Source organism: Cupressus sempervirens, chromosome 6, assembly GCF_028749045.1.
Source record: "Cupressus sempervirens isolate cs-2001-9-10 chromosome 6, ASM2874904v1, whole genome shotgun sequence".
NCBI lineage: Eukaryota > Viridiplantae > Streptophyta > Pinopsida > Cupressales > Cupressaceae > Cupressus > Cupressus sempervirens.
In genome coordinates this window covers 611,523,906-611,536,447 of record NC_143123.1, presented here as the reverse complement: position 1 = coordinate 611,536,447, position 12,542 = coordinate 611,523,906, and the positions used below count along the sequence as shown (strand labels likewise).

General features: G+C 36.3%; 1 protein-coding gene across 4 annotated transcripts in view; it reads right to left on the bottom strand.

Moving 5' to 3' along the window:
* LOC149553720 (equilibrative nucleotide transporter 3-like) overlaps positions 1 to 9,135 on the bottom strand; it is a 105,119-nt gene extending 95,984 nt beyond the window's left edge. Inside the window, exons 1-3 of one of the 4 annotated variants that reach the window (XM_089789083.1) lie at positions 8,856 to 9,135; positions 8,569 to 8,764; positions 8,341 to 8,498 (exon numbers count right to left, since the gene is read on the bottom strand). In XM_089789083.1, the coding sequence (XP_089645209.1) occupies positions 8,341 to 8,423 (83 nt within the window). In that variant the 5' untranslated portion in view covers positions 8,424 to 8,498; positions 8,569 to 8,764; positions 8,856 to 9,135. Of the gene's footprint in view, positions 1 to 8,264; positions 8,499 to 8,568; positions 8,803 to 8,855 lie in introns of those variants that run through there. The other 3 variants (XM_089789085.1, XM_089789084.1, XM_089789086.1) reach the window with 3 other exon arrangements.
* Between the last annotated feature and the right edge of the window lie 3,407 nt (positions 9,136 to 12,542).

Genomic DNA, 12,542 nt, shown 5'->3' with positions numbered 1-12,542 from the left:
GAGACATCTTTTGAGGAGAACAGTGTGGGGGACGAAGAAGGGGAAGAGGTTCAGATTGTCACAGCCACCCCCTTGTTATTTTCGCACCCTACACTATCCGCCACTCCTTGTTTGGTCCCAGCACGTCTGCACATGGCTCATATACCAGAGTTTGGACAGACACGACAGCCGATAGTGATGATTGCAGCACCCCAGCAGGCCGTTATAGTAGCAGCACCATGGCAGCATGAGGTAAGGCCTCCTCCAGTCCAACCATGAGTTGGGTTTGCTGTAGGGTTTGCATGAGTTGGGTTTGTTGTAGGGTTTGCACGAGTGGCAACACCCGTCAGACGAGAGAGTATGCCAGCTCATGCCGAAGCACAATTAGCAGAAAAAGTTGGGGCACCTATAGTAGAGAGCGTACTGGAGGGGAGAGAGGAGACTGCCATGGAGGTACCCGACCTTCTAGTACCAAAGATAGTAGATAGCCAGAGTACGCTTGGTGTGCACTTGGATGTAGTAGGGTCTGATGTAGTGGTTATGGTGGATGCAGCACTTTTAGCATCACCTGAGTGTGATAGGGAGAGTAGAACTCGGAGGCTGAGTACTTTTTTGAGTACGCGGTTCCACCGTACTCCAGTTCCTCAGATGGCCTATATGCAAACTCCTATACGAGATGATATTTCGAAGGAAGGCACTCAGCAAGCGCAAGTAGCAGAGCCAGTTCAGGATATTGGACCATCAGATAGTACTGTTGAGCATATGGTGGAAGCCGTGGAGATGGCTATGGGTGTGTAGCAAGAACATCTAGTAGCATGGCAGACAGGGATGAGAGAAGCATTTCTTGCTGATGTCACAGCTCTAGTATCTCGGGCTCGCCAAGTATTAGCTTCGACGGAGACTCTGGCATTGGACTCAGTCGTGAAGGAGCTGGAGGGAGTCATATCCTTTATGAGATTGGGATGCCCAGCTGCCTTTACGGTCTATTTTGAGGAGCGGGGATGGCCGGATGTGGAGACCGATGAGATGCATCAGGATTGGGCCACGACGAGAGATCTTGGTGTGGAGAGCCGGGTTGAGATTCTGATTCACGAGCTTGTCAAGTTATACAGGGAGGTGTATTACACTCTTCAGAGGAGCCAGGCAGATCGGGTAGCAGCTGAGAGGGCTCGAGAGGAGTCAGTTGCCAGGATAGCCTCAGAGAGGGCGGCCTAGGAATCCGAGAGGGTGGCTTGGGAATCTGAGAGGGCAGCCCTGTTAGTTAGACAGAGTCAGTTGGCAACAAAAAAGGAGCAGGTGGCAGCAGAAAAGGAGAAAGAGTTGGGGGAAATTGTAGAGATGATGTAGTCATCTTTGGAGCTTCAGATGGAAGTGGAAGCTGAATTGAAGGTTTGGAAGGAGCAAGTCTACAAGCTATGGGCTGAGCTGAGTGATCTGAGAGCACGGGCACCTACCATGCTAGGGACCTATCCCCCTGCCTAGTATCTCTGTTGTGATGTCATTAGTTGTGCAATTTTGAATTTTGTTCTGTTGTTGTTCGGAGACGACTTTTCTTTTTGGGGGGGATGATGTAGTCGGTAAATGATTGTAAATCAGCCAACAGGGCCCTTCGCGAAGGTTCTTGTTATGTAGCCAATGGGCCCTTGGGTAATTGTCATGTAGCCGATGGACCCCTTCGGGAAGGTTCTTAGGAAAGTATTTATACGCCCTCTGAGATCATTGTAATCATCATCATAAACATAATGTAATGTCTTTGGCATATGCGAATAATAAAAGGAATACTGTTGTTTTTGTTCGTTGTCTGTATGCATTAATCTATTTAACCCATATGTTAAACATTGGATGGTGTGGGATATGTACAAGTCTGAAATTGAACTGAATACTGAAAATAAAGAAAATTCAGAATAACTGAATCCATAATGTAAACATCCTCCAAGGAGGAGATTTTAGTAAATTAAGGTTGTTGTAAATGCAACATAGAAGTATTAAAATTGATTAAATAAATTAGTTCATTCATATGTTTTATCTACTCACAATCTCTTTCATCTTGTGAAAAACATGTATTAAAAAAAAACAATAAAATTGACATAAGAATCTTGTAAAATTTTCAGGACAAACCAATAAGAAATATGAGCAGCAATGAGAACGTTGTAGGCCATGACATGGTGCATGAAAATAACCCACAATCTTCCATTGATTTATTACTTCAGATTTTGCAAGAAATGAAACTTAAGTTAGATAATATGGAAAAAAGAATGAATGAAATGGCAGCTTAGATGGGGGAGAACCAAGAAGAAATGCAATCCTCGCCCCCTCCCAGAACATAAACATAAGTCTCTAAACACAAGAAGAAAACCCCTCAAATTTTACCCACCCAAACCAAAAAACAAAAGAAACTTCAAATAGAAAGTGACCTATCCGTAGATATTAAGAAGATCAAACCACCCAAGTTTTCTAGTTTTGAATCCGGAGAGGATGCAAAGGCCTGGTTAACAGAAATGGAATAGTACTTTGAAATTATAAATTTTTTAGAGACCTCAAAAGCAGTTTGAGGAATATACCACTTTACTAGAGAAGCTACTACATGGTGGGGAAACACCAAGGTTGAGCTAAATATTAAAATCACTGAGATTACCTGGGAAAAGTTTATAACCATCTTTAGGAACCGTTGGTTACCCCAAACCTTCTATGACCAAAAGTTGTTGGATTTCCAAAAATCTCAAGCAAGGAGATATGACTATACATAATTATTGGGAGAAATTCACTCGACTACTGAAATATGTACCACCATATCAACAGGATAGGAACCTGAAAGTGAGAAAATTTATCATGAGATTGAATAATAGGATCAGAGGGGCAATTGATGTTCTCACTCCTCGAATCATGGAAGAAGCTCTAGAAAAGGCGTCCGTCAAGAATATAAAATCATAGTTAACAAGTGAAGAATCATATTGCATTGTAATTCCCTTCTTGGAATATATTTGTTTTCATATAGACATTATTAGGGAAAAATAATTAAAACAAATACATTCTAGACATCATAGTTGAATGCTTGCTAAGTGTTTGATGTAATGTCAAACCATTAAATTGTAAAGAAAGAATTAGTGTTTGTTTGAGCTATAACTGCCAAGGGTTATTACAAATGAGAAAATTGTAAACTTGGCACGATAGGATTCATTGTGCTTGGACATGTATAACTTAATTTGTAGAAGACAAGTAGGTGCCACCTCATCATCCTCATCTTGTAGACTTGATCAATCTTTTGGTGCTAGAAAATGTCTCTTTGATACTCAACATTTCCAAGCCTTCTATAGTGATGGCATATTCCCAAATTGCTTTTTCTTAAATCTTCATCCATCTTCATACTTGAAATTTTCTCATTGCCATGATTTGAGCTTGATGTACCTTTTGATTCTTCTTGAAGTGATGAAATCCTTCATGTGGCTGAATTCCTTCAAAGAAAACTTGGATTTCTGGAGGAAATTCAATTTGATAAAAAATTCTTCCCCTTGTAGATTTTGATTTTCCTTGAATTTCATCTTGATCTTGGCTTGAATTTGCACTTTGATGACTTGAATCTTTCTTCTCATTTAAGAATCCTCAAGCTTGAGCCATCTCCTTGTAGCATCTACTTGGTTCTCCTCTTGAAGTCTTGAGCTAGGCCTTGCCATCATCTCCAACTTTTGCCATCTATAAAATCCCTTCACCCAATAGGCTTGAAATTTTCATTTTAAGAGCATTGTCATTTAGTCAAAAAATTGTCTGTAAATAACATTCAGCATTTACTCCATTTCCCAATGTAATTCTGTCAAACACTTGCATACTTATTACTAAATCTCTGTTCTTACTTGCAGTTGATAATTAATTCAAGTTTTTCCAAAGGATCATTCAAATATGGTATTTCAATTTATGAGTTGTTCTCAAATAAATCATAAGGACAATTGACACAGCCATTCCAATACTAACTTATTGAATTGAATCATCCAAAGCAACACATCTTCCATACAACCAACACACATGGGAAAGATTGAATAATATATGGTAGCAGTAATGAAACAACAATGTTTGCACCTGTTTGCATACTTATCACTAAATCTTTGTGCTTTTCCATGCCCTGTTTCTGCAGTCCCAAACCTGGTAAAAATTCTACTCATATTGGATTCATTTTCTATACTGTTGACTGTTTGAGTGAATATTAATCAACACAAAAAAAAAAAAAAAATGTTTCATTTTGAATGTCTAGAGTTTTCAGATTCAAGTCATGGCGAGTTGCAGATTCTCTTTAAAAAGGTCAAATTGACAAAAGAGTCACTCAAGGAGTCATGGTGGTTTGCTTTGGTGTTGGTTATTCTCACTCATATGGTCAAAAAGCACAACAAATGAATGCCATAGGACTAAAAATTTTATGAAGACATTGTAATTATAGATAACAAAATGAGCTACTGGAAACTGCTGAACACTTTTTATTGACCTTGGCCTGGCCCTTCAATAAGCTAATTTTTTCTGAAAAATACCATTTCCAAACTTGCAAAAGCTTAGAAATCTTTTTTCCTTCCAATGCCTCACACTTTACTACCTACACTTGGATGCATCGAAGTGGATGTGTCATGCCCTATCCCCACCATGAAAGTATTACTTATACAAAAGATCACTTATCGATCTCTCCATAGCAGAAAACACAATAACATTACCATTACCGTATTGCTGGCTGACTACCTTTGTTATTTAAGAATTAATATTACCTTATTATCTATTTTGATAAACCATGCAGCTAATCAAACATTGGAATATTTTCAAAGGCTATCATATAAAAATATATTTATGAAATTGCCCAAATAATGAGGAGCTTGGCATATTAATATGGGGGAATATTTAAGAAAGAGAAACAATTAAGGAGCAGTTCATAAATATTAAAGCAGAGATCTTGCTTAGTTAACATAAACGGCAGTGATAATAACTTTGTCTGACTAACTTGTAAACAAGAAGCAGCAATGGTAAATAAATAAATATTAAGCAGTGATAGAATAAGGGGGTGTAACCCTTTCAGAAGGGTGTTAACAGTGAAAGGGTGTGACATCCTACACAAAAAGGGAGATATAAACAGAGGAAAACAACATTTGAGGAAGGGCATCAAACCAAAAAGACAGTCAATCCAATCAGCATCAAAAAGAGAAAATCAGACTATAAGTCACCAGCAACCAAGTATACAGATTGATCAGATCAGTGATTACTATATTTGTAGGCAATGGCAGTCTTATACATTTGTGGTATGCATGAGACATATGCTTAGTATAAACATGATGAAGATAATTACCATATATTTTCTTATGTGTTTGGTATAATTAATGATGTGAAATGCTAATCAATCAAGGAAACAATCATATATGGGTGAGGAAGGAGATGCATTTGGGCGAACTAATATAGGTTTCCCCTCTAAGAACACCACCTAGAGTAGGATGGAATTGTCTTGTCTTGGTTGGATGTTCCATCCATTTGTGGACCAAGGGGTCGAGTTGCCTTGATTGGATGCTCTGTGCCCTTGGGCACCCTTTGTGCTATCCTCTCCACTTCCCATGATGGTTGGTTTTGGAAAGTGAAATAACCAATTATATAAGGGATGGAAGGAAATTAGTTAAAGAGAGGTGGTAGACATGGGCTCTCCTGAATTAAGTACGCCACCCCAAGGGATGGAATCATCATGGTGGATGTTCCTGGCACTTGTGGGCGAACGGACAAGTTGTCTAGGTTAGGTGCTGTGCCCTCTTGGACTTGATATCATTATCATGGTTAAATGGGTGTCAAAGAGTAAATGCAACACCGCATACTTGTTACCTAACCAAAATATATCATTGTCATGTCTTCCCCTGAAATTCTATTCAGAGCCATGTTTGACTGCTTTCATGACATTTTGTTTTTGTCTTTTTTTTGACCATTTCAGAATTCACCAAGAATTCTCTCTATTATTTGATCCATAGTAATGAGAATCGCTCGAAAATCGCATGAATCGGCGATTCAGTGATAAGATTCAAGGTGGGCAATTTTTTTGGAGTCAGGAATCGCCACACCCGATTTTTTTGGACGAGTCGCATGAATTGCCAGTATCGGCGATTCATCAAAAAAATCGCATGAATCGGACAAAAAAATCGGCAAGAAATCGCCTGCAGCTAGAAAAGTATGGAGTTGTAAATTTTAAAAAAATAACTTGTTTTTTTTACTTTCTTTTTGACCTATTCTCTTTGTTATAACCCTAAAGGGCCTTCTATTTGTTAAGCATGAGTAGAAGAGAGAAAAAGTGAGAGAGAAGAAGAGGCTTGAGCTGGAGCCTTGTTTTTATATTTTGTTTACACTCTATAGATATTGATAGTGATACTGAATCACTGATAGACATAAGTTTCAAACTTTCATGGATCTTCATCTTAGATTTATACATACATTTATGATTTGATGTCTTATAGATCTTCATGATTTCATCTTACATACATTCTATGATTTGAATCATTATGATCATTTGATTTTTATTTACTTCAGCTAGCCTACAATTTACATTTTAGTACATAATGATAACATAGTTACGTATGTGATGGATTTTATGTTTCATGTTTATGTATGTTAAGTTTTAACTTCTATTTGATGATGTTATAGTGTGTTTAAGTTATATTCAATAAAGGGTGCATGAAATAAGTCTTAAATTGTTAAAATCTCTACATTTAAAGGGTTTTTTCAAATTTGCCGATTCATCGCCGATTCATTGGCAATTCACCCCCGATTCATGATTTGATTCGGCCGTGCCAATTCCGATACGATTCCGATTCTCGTTACTTCGATTTGATCACTTAATCATCTTGAATGCTAGAAAATAGTTTTTTTAGTGTTGCAACTAAAGATACTTTTAAAAATTGGACCATGACTTCATTTAAAATTCCATATTAGTTTTAGAGAAGACAATTATGCCAACTCAAATACTGAAACTTCAATGCTTTTTTTCTGAATACGAAAACAAGAAAGCAATCAGCTTTGTCCAATCAATTCAAGTTTCCAGAAAACTACATTGGCAGGAAAACTCGGGTTCTAAAGTCTTTTCCAAAAGAACATATTTCTTTGAGCTGAATTCTAAGAGAGGAAGCAAAAGACACCATGGAAAATTGACATGTACAATTGATAGGGAAGTGCTAAGGCATAATCATCCAGTCTGCTAAAAAACAGGAGCTAAAAAGGTATTCTAAAGTTAGGAGAGACAACGGCACTAACTACAGACAAGATACAAAATCAAGAGTAAAACAAAATTGCCAAATAGCCTACAAGCTGCATCATATTGCTTGCATAACATTCAACATATAAAGCCTTCACAATCAGTAAAAGATATCAGAAAGAGGTCTATGGACGCTCATTATCTTAGTTAATCATACCTGTAATCATTAAAACATATGCAGAATAGGTCTATTAAGTTTCACAATCATACTGAATCACAAGAGCTGAGAGAGAGAATAAGTAATTTCCAATTTGCTCAAATAAATAATTAATGCATTTAACAGAATTCAATTTAATGTAACATTATCTACTAGAGGCCAATGGTAGAAGTTAAGGGGGACCAGATAGACATTTAGATTAAAGCAATTGGCTCTGCAAAGCACAAAACAAATATTAAACTTGTGAGTGAACACTAGAACCCATGGTTGAGAAGCATCCTATGATAAGGATATCTATTAGAGAATTTGAAGCTCACATGACCTATAGCTAATCTTGTACAGGTAGCCTGAGTCCCAGGTTTGTTCGGCTGTACTATGACGGTGAGAATTATGAAATGATTAGTCCAGAGCTTTTAATATAAGGTGGTCTATATGACATGGGCATTTATTCGTTTACCTGTAGGGAGATATAAAACTGTATTTTTCTGAACAACATACAGCAAGTTACCTGTAGGGAGATATAAAATTGTATTCCTAATAGACCCTGCCGATCTTTCACAAGGAAATGCTCTTAACACAGGACAAGTACTGGTACTACCAATGCATAGAGGATACGTTTTAAGATTTTAAACCTTTGTACAGTGCAGTCGAAAATTGAGGTATCAGTGTAAAACAAGGTCCCATGAATAGAAGGAAACAGTAAAAATTTGTAAAAGTAGTGGCTAATATCTATTGTTATTATTTTTGGATTCTATTGTGTGACCTTTTTGCATCAACATTTCGGATGGTGCTCTGTGATCCATCATCAGGGTGAATAAAAGAGAGCATCAGGATGAAAATAATAGCAATTGATTTCATGGATTGTGGAAATCTACTTACTCTTAATGGCTAATATTTCGAAGCCTATCAACAAACTTGTTTTGCTTTGCATTGCTTTGCAAAGTGAAGCACCCACCTGGTCTTAGGTGATCTGGAAGGCCTATAAGAGTTCAAATTGAAACAGCAACAGAAAAACTGTCCCCAATATCTCTCAAACATGAACTCAGTCTCTTCGTGCCATTCATACAATTCCTTACATAGATATCTCCCTTTGCAACTTTTCTTCTTGAATCCCTTGAACAGATAAAATTTTGGAAAAGCTCAGAAAGACAATCAATACAATGGGTTTCGTGCAGAAGCATACCTGAAGTTCAAAGATATAACGCCGGGTCGTTATGACAACACAGGAACAAAGATGGGTTGCTTTGCTTGCATTTCCTGAACTCCAGCAGCACCAAGTAAACAATTCCTTTTATTGTCACACTCGGTGAATACCTTTAGTCAACTACACCTAAAACAATTCAAAGGACTCTCTATTCGACGTGCCCGATTGTTATTGTCTACAAAGCCCAATTCACACGGAGTTAATCAAATGGGTAGTTGTGTTCAATTGGCTATTTATGACCAGCACATTCTTAATAAAATTCCTACCTGGAGATAAGTCCAAGGAATCTTAGCCAGTTAAAATGTCATGCGATACATTGGTTATTGGTTCGATCTAAAAAATAACTGTTGAATTTCTCTTAATCCGTTGCAGATTTAGATTTTATCTGCATGTCATGGTTTTTGCTCCCGTTCTTGATTGACATGCATACGGAATCTATCATTCAGACGTGGACTTCTCCATTTAGAATCTTTGACTAATCTCCGTGCATACAATTTAGGTTTTTTTTTTAAGGAATCCCCTTTCACATTCTGCAAAGCTTTTTTAATAAGGATTTTCTTTCTCAAAGTGAATAAAAAGTCGTTGGAATGTGCAGTTGGTAGAATATACAACCTACGAATATTTTTATATTTACCTAAATTCCTCTTTATGAGGAACTCGTTTTTATAATGTATTATATTTAATATAAAAAAATGCGGTTGCGCGTTCTATTTAGTAATTAAAGGAGTATGTTGCTATAAACCCTACAATAATGGGTCTAACCTCAAAATTTTCTATTACTAAAAATCAAATTAAACGAACTCACAAATATCCTTAGTTGTTATAAATCCTAAATTCATGGGTCTAATCTCAAATTTTATAGTACTAAAATTTAAATTGAACCAACTTCCACAATTTAATTAGTTGCTACACAACCTACATTCATAGGTCTAACATCAAACTTTCTATACTCAAATTAAAATTGAACCAACTACCATACATTTCATTACTTGTTATAAATCCTACACTCATGAATCTAAACTCAAATTTTCTAATACCCAAATTCAAATTGTTAACCAACTCCTACATGGCCATATTTGTTGAATAATTAATTATAATTAATCGTTAATAGAATAATTATTATAATATTTAATTTAATTAAAATTATAAAATTTGATATAATAATATATAATTTTAAAATATTTAGCAAATCATTATTAATTAATTAATATTATATAATAAAAATTATTGTTCTATAAAAAAAAAAATAACATATCTATTTTTAGTTCTCATCGTACACATAGAAGTATAGGCATCAATTGAACTTAAGTAATTAGATATTTTCTAATTAATTATATTCTACTTAAGCTAAACTTTAGGCATTTAATAATTAATTCCCTTATTAATTATTATCATGAAACCTATCTTGGATTCTCGTTAGGGTTTTTGTCTCTTTTATAAGAATGATATCTCTGTGTAATCTAAATTTACATTCATTCACTTTTGATAATAGCAATTTCTCTTTTTACTCATCAAGAATGTTTTATCTACAGATCTAAAATTGCAACCTCTATAGCTTTTGTTTCTCTTTTTCTGTGATAGGTGTTTGCATGCAGGTGAATCTTGGGAGCTGTGGGTTGATCTTTCATCAACTTCAATATGGTATCAAAGCTCCAAATCTTCATGCCCCTATTCTGTTTCTAAGAGGTTTGGCTTGGATTTCAGATCTATGTTTTTCACTTTCAGAGGGTTTCAATTTTCAGAAGCATTTTGTATTAGATATGGGGCGATCTATTTTTTGGAGCACTTTGAGCCCAAATGGATATCACTATTGAGTTCAAAGTGCTAGAAAACCCTTATTTTCATATTAAAAAATGTCTCATTTGAACAAAGTTATTTTTGAGGCAATTTATTTTTTTACATAGGTTGTATGGCCTAAGCATGCAAATGGAGAAGTGACAATTTTTATTTAATTTTTTATCAAAAAAATTTGTTAGATTAGGTGAAAAACTAATCTCCCAAGAACACTTGCATGCATAAACCTGTCACATGGATGAAGCAAAGAACAGAAGCAAGAAAAAATTATGGAGGCCAAAAAGCCAGATCCATCTTATGGACAGGTTTATGCATGCAGGTGTTCTTGGGAGATTAGTTTTTCACCTAATCTAACATGGTATCAAAGCAATATCTCATATAATCCAATAAGTGAATGAATAAAATACAAAGAGGTGAATCCTTATAAAGGAATCACAAAATTCGAAAAGGGAAACTAAATCCTAAAAATGCTAGGGTTGCACAATATAATTAATAAAATATTAATTATATGCACCTACAAGATAGCTTAAGCAAACTAGAGTAATAGGCAACTTAATTAATTAAATCAAAGCGATTTAATTAATAAGTTAGAACAAATAATTACTCTAACACCCCCCCTTAAGCGAAGCTCAGGAGGTAAGCTAACCTAGCACAGTTATGAAAGAGAATTGGGTCCTGGCAACAAGGCCTGATCAGGTACCCAATCACAAAAAAATCTCTATAAAGAGGAGAAATGGAGAAAACCACATGGGAAAAATCCTACTCCAAAAAGAGATAGCAAAGAATGTTCCAGAAGAAGGAACAAAGAGATCAGAAGAGAATCATTGAAGCATGAAGAACCGCAAAACTCTGTCAAAATGCTGATCTGTAGAACCTCCATGGAAATAGAAGGCACGAACCATCAACCAAAGAAGCATAAAACAACAATATAACCTCCCCTTAAGGTAGGTGAGGTGATAGGCAGTTGAAAAGATGGGCCAAAAATCTCCTACAACACAGGAGCCAAACACATCGAGAGTGAGGTACAAACACCAATAAAGGCATGTGTCATCGACATTGCATGAGAAAATAGAGAAAGAGGGCCTATAAGCGACAAACAACTATCCCCCCCCATGGCACTTTATAAAATAGTGCGATTACAATGAATCACAATGATGAAAAGGATCTCGAAACGCAAGAGTGGCACTTTATCTCAGTGCATTGCATAAAGATGCTTACAATGAATATCAACAATGATAAAAAGAAACATAAGGCTGAAACAACAGAAGGTAGAGCCCAAAACGAAGCAACTGAAGCAACAAAATCGATCTCCGGACCTGAAACAAACAGGATATCCACCAGAATGCTAAAACGCAAAAGACTGAATAGGATGTGCTTGGAACAGAATATGGAATAACAACCAGCATCACTAGAAAGAGCACAGAAAGAGCTTTCCAGCGATATAAAGAAGTCCAAAATCGGAGATCGGAAGCTCAAGATACGCCTCCCGGAGTGCAAAACAAAACATCCGGCTTTGACTGCCAAAACAAGCAACCAAACTGCATCAAAAATCAAAAAAATTGCAAAAAAATTGATTTTGCTGCTGTTTTAAGCCGTCGCGGTTAAGAAACCGCAGCGGAGCCGCTAGCAGTCACCGCTGGCGATCCTAAATGGCGACAACCGCTGGGAAACTAAATCCTAAAAAAGCTAGGGTTGCACATTATAATTAATAAAATATTAATTATATGCACCTACAAGATAGCTTAAGCAAACTAGAGTAATAGGAAACTTAATTAATTAAATCAAAGTGATTTAATTAATAAGTTAGAACAAATAATTACTCTAACAAAATTAACGTTGATTTCTTTTGAATTGTTCAAAAAAAGCATGGCTTTTAATGCACATGCATCAAGGTGGAAAGAGCACATGTTGTACTTTTTTGCAACTAAGATTTTTTTATTATCCAAAAAGTCTTTTTTTCGGGCATCGTGGGCACTTTTTTGGGGTACCATTGACATTGTCAGCATAGGGACATCCAATTTTTGGGGTCACATGATTTGATTAGACTCCCCTTGTGCACTCAAGCACTGCATTAGCTCTCTGTTCGAGGCAACTCCCCTCTCCACATCTGGTGGTCCATGTTAGCAAAGTCCTTGGTGATCCATGACTGCGCGTGACTT